The sequence below is a fragment of the Lygodium microphyllum genome, chromosome 7 (genome assembly GCF_053477565.2).
Source record: "Lygodium microphyllum isolate KBCC chromosome 7, Lygodium_microphyllum_v1.1.10, whole genome shotgun sequence".
NCBI lineage: Eukaryota > Viridiplantae > Streptophyta > Polypodiopsida > Schizaeales > Lygodiaceae > Lygodium > Lygodium microphyllum.
The window spans coordinates 36,076,221-36,087,191 of NC_141141.1; the positions used below are offsets into that span (position 1 = coordinate 36,076,221).

The 10,971-nt window shown below is 40.9% G+C and overlaps 1 protein-coding gene across 1 annotated transcript; it reads right to left on the minus strand.

Moving 5' to 3' along the window:
* Positions 1-9,138: 9,138 nt before the first annotated feature.
* On the minus strand, positions 9,139-10,694 carry LOC148033342 (uncharacterized). The gene has a single exon (XM_087682264.1). It carries the CDS (start codon positions 10,608-10,610, stop codon positions 9,888-9,890), a length of 723 nt encoding a protein of 240 aa, XP_087538390.1. The 5' UTR covers positions 10,611-10,694; the 3' UTR covers positions 9,139-9,887.
* Positions 10,695-10,971: the final 277 nt, after the last annotated feature.

The window sequence follows — 10,971 nt, forward strand, 5'->3', positions numbered from 1 at the left end:
CAAGCAACATCTCTAGTACCTCCTCTACAAGTTTGAACTTGCGGGTGGGATGAATTAGATTTTGACCCTATTTCTCCTTATCACCATCATCAACAACATCATCTTCATCAATTTTCCTAAAGAATCGTATTGCTATCCACCACAATGCTAGAAGCACAATTGGTTTCTTTAATATGACTCATTTCAGATCAAGATCTTGAAGAGACTGAGCGCGGAGTGGAAGCACACAAGCAGAAGCAAGAGCTATGGTGGAAGGAGCAACAGTAAGAGAGAGATAGACACACAAGATGTGGAAACTCCAACAACCATAATGTGTGACTAGCCTTCCCTTATTCAAATGTCATTAAAAGAATAAAGAATGAAGTGATAGTGATGGGTGCCCACCATTTGCAGTGTACAAGTGTGTAGGTATTGTTGGTGTAGTAATACATGGGTAGCTAGGCATAGGCACCTTTACCCCCAACAACCTCCCACTTAAAGGTGAATGTATCCCTAGTGATGAGAGAACAATAAAAAAGTAACTAAGTAAAAATGTACATAAGTACAACAGGATGAGAAAAGACGTCATCTCATCCAACGTTTATCAACGTTCTAAGGAAGGCAAAACACTCCATTGAGAGACATTTGAGGATCAAGTGGTTGGAAAACCTGAAGATTGTGAAGCTGTTCATTTTTGTGGAGGCTCATGTAAATTCAATTTAACATATTGAAGGTCAGAGGGTTGAACTGAACTCATATGTATACAAGGAAGTGACCCGTGTAGTCCCCGCCGACAAGATCAAGGTGTTGGGGCACTATGAGAAGAATGGGTTCCAAAGGAAAGGATACCCTAATCTTCCGATGACTTACCGATTTCTGAAGATCCATGACCCGAAACCATACTATTATCTAGTTCCCGTAGATAAATGTAATACAACATTATTCTCCCTGAACTAAATGTATCAGTTGCTTTGCCATCCCAAGAAATATTGTACTTCGAAGAAAGGGCTAGACCCATATAAATGGAATAAGACTTCTTTTTATCAATGTCTATTTTGTCTATGAGAATTGATAAAAAGTTAAGTGGCTAGATTGCTTGGTTGATAGCTGAAATGGGTATGAAATATAAATCATAACGATTAGCGAGTTATAACATTAAGAAACCTCTATTCAGGCACAACCCTAGGTACACATTCCCATTTCGCCTCCTACATTAAGTATTGCCATGATCCAGGAGAAGAAGTTTCTTCTCAAGCACATCAAGCCGCCAGAATTTGATGGGAAAGGTAGGACTGTCCAAGCGGATGCTGAGATTTGGATTGAGTGCATGGTAGATTACTTTGAAGTAGCCGGTACTGCACTCGCCAACCAGGCTATGCTCGCCAAGCTGAAGCTCACTGGTGAAGCCAGGCTTTGGTGAAAGCAATAGTGTAGAGATCAAGGGATCGCAGAAGGATCTATTACATGGGAAAAGCTGAAGAAAGCTGTGCAAGGAAAATACTTACCACCTGCGTATCGCACGTAGAAAATGAATGAGTTCTACGAGCTGAAACAACCGGGACTCACTAACGCGTACTACTCAAAATTTGTCTCACTTCTTAAGTATGCGCCACAGATGGACATGACACAGCAGGTGTCAAAATTTTGTGTTGGTCTAAACCCACTAGTGAATACCCATCTCAAATCTATGCGCCCAATAGATCTATAGGATGCACTCATTCGAGCTACGCCTATAATTCAGGATGTGTAGACTAGGCCAAGAAGTAACAAAACTTGGTCTTATAATGACCCGAACAGAGGAGCATATAGGCCTCAAATGAAGAGAGTTCAAGGTCAGAATCGGGGACAAAGAAAGAAAGCAAGGACTAATAATGCCAACAACTTTGTCCCTACCCAAAGCAATGGCCGAAACCTCTGTTGTTTCCACTGCAACGAGCCCGAACATTTCAAAAGGCAATGTCCCAAGCTTGGTGGAGGACATCATCAAGCACCTTTCCAAGGAACTGGCCATGGCCAGGGAGCCGCTACCCGAGGCAGAGGAAGAACCGCCTGTGTTGCCAATATCGAAATGTGTGAAGAAGAAGACTTGACCATGGAAGCAGAGTTTGAAAGGGCGATAGTCCATACTGCTCTTCATAAGAAAGGGCCGAATCGCCAGTTTTCAGTGATTCAGACACCATCAGACTATCAAGGTAAAGGTTTGATTGTGGCAGTACACATTCCTTTATCTCACCAGCTTGTGCAAGAAGATTAGGAATAGCCACGGTAGAAGCACCTACCTTGCTTGTGGAATTAGCAAATGGTCGTGAGGTCACTTGTACCAGGCAAACTGCTAAGGTGGAATTCTTTCTGGGAGGAAAGACGACTTCGGTCAAATTCAGAGTCATGAAACTAGGTATCCATGAGTGTTTACTCGAAATGGATTGGCTTAAACCTAAGGATGCCCACATTCATTGTGGAAAGGGCCGAGTTTCCTTTCGAAACTCTGAAGGGGAATTGGTCACAACTCAAGGAGAGGCTGGAAAGCCAAAAATTCAATTGGCCGAAGTATCTCAGATTATAAAGGGAGTTAGAAAGGGACTACCTGTCTACTTGATTAAGCTCAATAAGCTAGATCAGAAGCAAGAGTCTAGTGAAGAACCTTCATGGCTAAAGGAGTACGCGGGCGTATTTCCTGAAGAGTTGATAGAACTCCCACCTCAAAGAGAAGTGGATCATGAGATCAAGATAGTGCCAGGAGCTACGCCAATTCCAAAGAGACCTTATAGGATGTCCATCCCGAAAGCAATTGAGCTGAAGGAGCAACTCAAGAAACTGCTAGGTCAGGGCTACATCCATCCTAGCAGTTCACCATGGGGAGCTCCAGTATTGTTCTAGAAAAAGAAAGATGGAATGCTTCGACTGTGTATTGATTACAGAGGGTTGAATCAATCAACTGGTAAGAACAAGTACCCTATTCCTAGAATAGATGAGCTTCTTGATCATCTTCAGGGTACAAAGATCTTCTCCAAGATTGATCTCAGGTCTGGTTACTATCAGATAAGGATCAAGGAAGAAGATATCCCAAAGACGGCCTTCAACACAAGATATGGATACTTTGAGTTCCTAGTTATGTCATTCAGGCTCACAAATGCGCCTGCCACCTTCAATAGGTTAATGCAGTATATCTTTAGGCCATATCTTGATGACTTTGTACTCGTCTTCTTCAACGACACTTTAGTCTATTCTAAACATGAAGAAGATCATGAATCCCAACTTTGGATTGTCCTTGAGACAATGAGGTCACACAAGCTCTATGCTAAGATGAAGAAGTGTGCGTTCTTCAAGCGTTAGATTAAATATCTGGGATTCATCGTATCAGCAGAAGGAATCTCAGTGGATCCAGCCAAAGTCAGAGATGTTCTAGAATGGCCAATACCAACAACTGTTAAAGAAATACACAGTTTTCTTGGATTAACAGGATGGTATAGGGTCCATAAAAAACTATGCTTTGATTGCAGCACCTCTGACGGGACTTTACTGAAGAAGCAAACATCCATTGCATGGTCAGCTTCCGAACAATCTAGCTTTGATAGATTAAAGCAAAGTTTGGTATCAGCACCTATACTGAAACTCCCAGACCTCAGTAAGGAGTTCGAAGTTGTAACTGATGCTAGCACGCTTACCTTAGGATGTGTGCTCATGCAAGAAGGTCACCCTGTAGCATACTCTTCAAGGAAACTGAAGAGCCATGAGAAGAATTATGCTACTCATGATCTAGAATTGTTAGCTGTCATCCATGCTCTAAAGCTTTGGAGACACTACCTGTTGGGTAACAAGTTTACTCTAGTGACTGATCATAAAAGTCTCAAGTGGATATTTACCCAGAATGAGCTCAACATGAGGCAACGTCGGTGGATTGAAGTGCTAGAGGAGTATGATTTTGAAATCAAATATCGACCGGGAAAGGAGAATGCAGTTGCCAATGCACTCAGTTACCAGCATTCCTTAATTCTCTAATCTTGCAAAATCCATCAATAGCTAGATCTCTAGCTACAAAGGTATCCATGCCAAACAACCCAATACTTGAGCTAGCTAAAGAGGAAGCATGCCATGATCCAGCCTATCAAAAGATGCTAAGGGAGATCCCTATCAAGGATCAGGACCAAAAGTTACAAGCTAAGTATCATGAATTCTATTCTAAACCACCACATGATGCATCCTAGTGTATATACACTAGACCATTAGCAGTCAAGAACATGCACATAACTTAAAACCCTTCCTCACCCATTGTGATAGCCCTTGCACCTCATCCACTACTGTTAGGTTAATGCACAAAGACACTTTCACACACCACACGCCTTATAATAGGCAAGCAATACAAAAAATAGCCACACATCACTGAACCATGAGTGTAAACATATTCAACAAAGGAAAAAAAATCCATAGCTAAACAAGAAAAAATAAAAGGAAAATATGCACACAAAAGAGGGAAACAATTGAAGGGGCAAAACAACACAACAAGCATGAAGCACACATGAAACACACAACTAGCTCTCACCAAGCCTACTCACATTCTCGTATGAATCCAATGACTCAATGCAGTGTATTGAACACACTTACCCATACTTATCACATCATTGTTGCTGATATTGGGAAGGCCCACTCGACAATCCAATGTGTGCCCTTTGCTCTATCTCCTCCTTGCTTGTCTAGTCGCCACATACTTGAGAGGAGTTGATGACACGGACAAGAGGTGACAAAGAAATGGAGAAGAGCTTTGCATTGTACATCCCTCACTCTCTCACAACTTGAAATGACACACTTTAGCTCAAGCTCTCAACTCATCATGAAGGGACGGAGGTGAAGAGAAAAGAAGAGAATGGATGAAGCTTCACAATCCACAAGCTCCTCACCCTACATACACTCTCTCTCACTTCCTCTCCTTCACTCCTCACACTTGGGAAATAGAGTAGCAAGAGAGATTAGAAGAAAAATTTGCATACACTGAATATCTTGTTCTATTTTTAAAATCATTTTTACAAATATATTCTAGGGTTAGGGTCTTTCCATCCACCTTGGGCATCCTACCCATTTCTGTGGCCTTTTGACCAGATATGCCTCATATTCTATGTAACTAGATCTTAGACTTGATAAAAGAAGTGGCTAAAACAAGTTGTAACCTCAAGACTTCCTGAAGGTGTCATTTTATCAAAACAATTTTCACGAGAGAGATCCCAAGTTTCAACAAAACATCTAATGCATTTTCTTTCCAAAAAAGTTGTGGGCCCTTTTCTCATTATAGTTAACACTTGTTTACTCTTTATTATTGGCAATTACCATCCCATACATTACATTTGTATCAACCAAGCAAGCTCCATGTCCATGCATCTCCATGATCCAAATCTCCACCCTATTCTAACATCTTCTATGGAGCATGCCATGGGACTTGGACTTCGCTAGCAACGGGGGTAAATGTTCTCAAAGAGATAACAATGTATAGAAGGCTAGTTAAATTTAAAGGGTAGGAAGTGAAAAAGATCAACCATCAGTGTTATAATTATTTTTTATTAGTGATGCAATTTTTAAGCTTCAATGTATTATTTTAGACACTACTAGTCCGCAAGGGAAGATGTAATTATTTCTATATATACCTTGCAAATATGGGACTCTTTTTATAAAAATTAAGAGACAAATGGGATTGTTACCTTGCAAGTTATGAAATCACCTAGAGCTAAAATAAAAGATTCATAATGGTTGTAGACGTTGCACAAAAGCCTACTCATTTTTACATGCACCATCTCCATAAGTCACCATGAATAGATTGCATTGCAACCACAACCTAGAATGCACAAGAAGGAAGGACCTATCACAGTAGAAAAGGGTAAAGAGGTTTGCAACCCTAAAATGAAATCCTAATGCATGTAATGTGCAAAAGTAAACATATCTCTCATTCTTATGTGTCCAGAGCTTCTACTTCTCTATATTCTCCTCCTAAGCTTGCAACCTCCATAGCTTGAGAGAGTGAGAGTGTGAGAGAGAGTGAGGGACTAGTGAGGGTGAGGCTTTATCTTCATCTCTTACTTCCATCTCTTCTTCCCCTATTGTTTTCATATTTAGAGAGAGAGAGAGAGAGAGAGAGAGAGAGAGAGAGAGAGAGAGAGAGAGATTGGCTTCTCCACTTTTTCTTTTCTTCTTCTTCTTCCATTTTTATATCCTCTTCTCTTGAGTTGAAATGGCTCAGAGGGAAGCAATGGTGGGATGTGAGGTCGAAGCTATGGAGTGCAAGAGGGAGAAGTCACACAAGAAAGTTTAGTGGGTACAATGAATGGTACCCTTATTCTTTGTTATCTTCACTTATATATGACCATACATTGTGTACTTATACAAGGGGTACCCACTCAACTATTGGGAATTGTTACTAACCCCAACAACCTCCTATTTTAAGGCCAATATTCCTTTATGAGAGTACTAAAGAAAGTGAAGACACCTTCCAATACTAATAAGCACTCTACAGTGTGCAAAGCGCTTAAAAGCTAGACTCTTTCTATGAATATCTACAAGGTTATCATTCATATGGATCTTGAAAAGCTCAACGCACGTCCTTAAGAACCTCCTTGATGAAGTGATACTTCACCTTAATGTGATTTTTCTTTTCATGAGGGATAGGATTTCATGCCAATTGAATGGCACTTTGACTATCACAATGCAATGTAGGCACCTATTCTATAATACCCAAGTCTCCCACTAGAGAAGTAAGCCATATAACTTTCTTGCAAATCTCACTTGTTGCAACATACTTAGCCTCAGTGTGGTAGAAAGAGTCATACATGGATGTAATCCAGAGGCCCAAGAGACTGCACCACTCATGGAAGTAAAGATAAAACATTGTGTGTCTCTTTCAAACCTCAAATGCTCCTAGCCACAATATGTCCTTGTATTTTATATTAAATTTCTCAATGATAATTTCACCATGAGCATGTGTGTGTGTCTCTTTCAAACCTCAAATGCTCCTAGCCACAATATGTCCTTGTATTTTATATTAAATTTCTCAATGATAATGTCACCATGAGCATGCTCTAAATATTTATTTGATTCAAAATGATGGTTAGTTAATTATATTTGTGACCTTTATTCAACTCACAATCATCCTTATTGGTAGTAAAAATCAAACATACACCTTATTTTGTGATCAAATCATTAGAAATACAAAAAAATATAAAATATAATAGAGAAAAATTAAATGATTCTCAACATACTTTTTTATTTCACTTTGTAGAAATTCACCACTACCACTTAGAGTTTCTCTAGCTCAACAAATATATCAATCATATCATGCATAAAAACAACATTCTTAATTCCTTGATCAAAAGGTATCTAGTCTTTATTGATGAATGTAGACTACTCTATGAGATCTATCTTTGATACAATCACTTTCTTATATGCACAATGTTTTACAATCCTTATGCTCCAAGTTCTTGAAAGGAGTAAGACTTATACACTATTCTCAATTGAAAAATGTTTATTTGGGGCTTATAGTGTAGGATGAACATGTCCATTGATTGTTTCATCAATTCAATTCCTTGCTACATTCATAGTGAGGCCTACCTCTTTGCACCAAAGGGTGTACATGATTGAGTTGCTATATGCATATTGAGGCCCGCCTCTTTGCACCAAAGGGTCTATGTGATTAAGTTGCTTTTATGTTTTGTTATATACATAGTGGCACTTTTGTAATGAATAACCTCTTTTTTTAATCACTTGAGATATGCTTCATTCTCTTGTCGTTCCTATCAAGTGATTGGCAATGGATGTGGTTGAAGTTCTTCAATACTCCTCTTTGAAGTATGTGGTTCATCATGTAAGAAGAGTTTTAGAGACAAATGGAGATGAGAACTTGCTCTTAGATGGAGAGGAGGAATAGTATCTCCATTAAAAGTAGTTGAAGTAGAAAAAAATGTAGATTTTTTTTAAAAAAATCATAGAGTGATTTGAGAGACCTTTTGGTTTCTAAAACACGATTTTAGGCATAAAAGTGGCTCTACAAGATTTTTGTTGCTTTCCTATTCCATAGTGGTGAATTTCGAGCAAATGATTATAGAGGCTCCTAGACCAAGATCCTTCATAACTACCTTCATGCCTATTTTTTCCTCTTAAATTACCTTTTGTTATATGTGCAATCATCTCACTTTTCCCACTTTTTAATATTTGAAAAGAAGCACCTACATTTCTAATGTTTACACTTTCCTTAGTACATCATTAGTATGGATCTAAATTTTGCCTTGGACAAGTTTCTTTTGAGTCCAATTCCCCTCGTATATATTGATATATATATATATATATATATATATAGAGAGAGAGAGAGAGAGAGAGAGAGAGAGAGTGTGTGTGTGTGGAGCACATCTAGATGACTAATGTAGTTGGATTATCATCACATACTTTGAGAAACATGTGACTTGATGCTTGAATAAAAATGATATTGAAGAATTGGCATATTGACATTGTAGGCTCATCAACATTTACATCTAATATGTAGTCACTGTAGTACCAATGCATGGTGGAATCGAAAATGTGCTACTAAAGGTTTGAGTAGCTTGTCCCATGCATGGTCAAGTAGACAAATCCATAGCCAAATATAGTACCAATTAGTTGACATTGTCAAGTTTGACATTTGCAACCCTATCACATAGTCAATGTACCATCAATCCTTTGAGTAGCTTGTGCCAAGTATGACCAAATAGACATCCCATACTTAGATACCATATGCATGTACCCCTATTGGGGTCCTCTATTTCACACTCACTTATAACAATGTCAAAGGGTCCCATTAATGGTATTGGCTTCACATGTAAATCTTATTTCATTATGTTTATTCATACTTGCAGTTTTATTAAATGCTTGGTTCTTTGTATTATTGTATACTTGTGCAATTTTTGAAGGTAAAAGAGAGTGATCATTGATAGTGAGAACTATGAAAATGATTTAGGCACAACAAGGTTCATGAGAATGTACTTGTGAGTGTATTTCATCAACAATTACACATTTGGAGGGTTGCACCATTAGCCTAAGGATACTAAACAAGAGGTAATCCCTCAATGAGACACCCACATCTTTTTGTCTAATAGTATTACAAGATAGGTATCTACAATTCAAGTTCCTATCATCCACAAGTTTCCCCTTGAGAAGTAGAAAAAGTATCGATCATTTTGTCAGCTAGAGTGGAAAACTCTATGGCATATGTACTTATTACCATGGTTTTCCATAGACAGGTTTTTCTTGGATTTCCAATTTATGGAGGAAATTCCCCATGTTTCCACAAGTAGTCTGCCATATTATTGTTAGCGAGTAAATTAAACTTCCATTGATAAAAGTGAACCGACATGCATGATTTGCATAGATAGATGGTTGTGAAGGTAAGATATGACTTAATTGAAATCTACATAGATTGGCTGATGATCTTTCATTGGTTGGTATCGCAAGTGGTAAGTCGTTGTGTTGAAAGATGGGCAATGAAGTGCCATGGGTTGAATGGCATGCTTTATACACATAGATGGTTGTGAAAGTAGGAAATGAGCGAATCGAAGTCTACGAATTAGGCTGGTCTGTGACATCCCATAGGGTTGAATAGCAAACGGTAGATTCTTGTTCTGAAAGATGGCCACCATCTGTTGAGTGATCAGAGGATGCAGGAATGAAAGTATGGCTTGTGAGAGAGGATTGAAACAGCTTGGTGCCATGGATTGCGTGAGGGGCGCGCATAGATCCAAGCATGGCATTGTGTGAGAGCTTAGAAGGATGAGCGCCGAAGTAGAGAGTTTCTTGTTTGAGAGAGAGAGAGAGAGAGAGAGATTTGTGAAAGGATGGACGGATGAGAGAGTTGATTTAATTGTGGGGCGCTGTACTAGTACTGTGGCATGTGGGCTGATTGATTAAATGCGCTTAATGCCGGGGAGGTCAACGTTGGAGTAGAGGGCGTAGTTGCGCCATTTGTTGGGCTTGACGGAGGCGTACTCCAGGAGGAACTTGGTGCGGCGGAGGCGGAAGGGAGCGAAGCAGGCCAGGAGGGAGGCCTCCTCGCGCCGGAGGAAGCCCAGCAGGAGCTTCGCCCCTTGGAAGTCCCCCTTCACCACGCTGGCCACGGCCCTGAAGAGAGCTTCCATGGGTACGTAGAAGAAGGGCGGGTCAAACACCACCACCCGGAAATCGTCCCCCTCGCACGCCATCGACGGGCTCCTCAGGTCGAAGTACCGGAACCCCGGAAGGTACGAGAAGCGCGTGTCTATGTCCAGCAGTGCCTCCTCCCTGCGGCGACTTGATATAATCGCAGAAGATGATCCCTCGCAGCTCTGATCATCATCCACATGTTGATGATAGAAGGCGTGCGCCAGGGATGGCGTCGCTAGACAGCACACGTGCCCCTCCCACGTCGGCACGTCCAGTGCCTTCATCAGCCGCAGCACCGTCCCCTCGCTCCAAAAGTACTGCTCCAGATCGTGCCGCTCCCGGAAGCCTTGCGCGAACATCGATGGGCACGACGACGACGGTGGTGGTGCGGCTGGTGATGATACTAATTCAAGCGACAACGACGACGCTACAGCTGATTGTTCTTGCTTTTCTTGATTCAATCCCTGATTACGCTTCTTCCTCGCCATATCCCCCCGCACAGCTCTCTCTCTCTCTCTCTGATCTCCCTCAATATATATTTATATATATACACCCAAAAACTGCTCCTGAGTCCTCCCTCTCACACACTCCCTCCGTATCCTTTATCCAAGCAGCTTTGCTTCTTCCCCACGCAACATCTTGCCCACGCAATATCGTTGACATGGGCCGTTTCCTGCCATGAGCTTTAACGTCGGAGCTCCTTGCGGGCGACCACTCAGTCCCCGATGCCAGCCACCCCTGGTCCCACCTGCCACGAACGCACCCCTGCACCTGCCACGCGACAAAAATATATTTGTTTTTAAAATTCATGGCATGTCCTCTTTGCCACCTCTAGCCCCACCTCCAAGC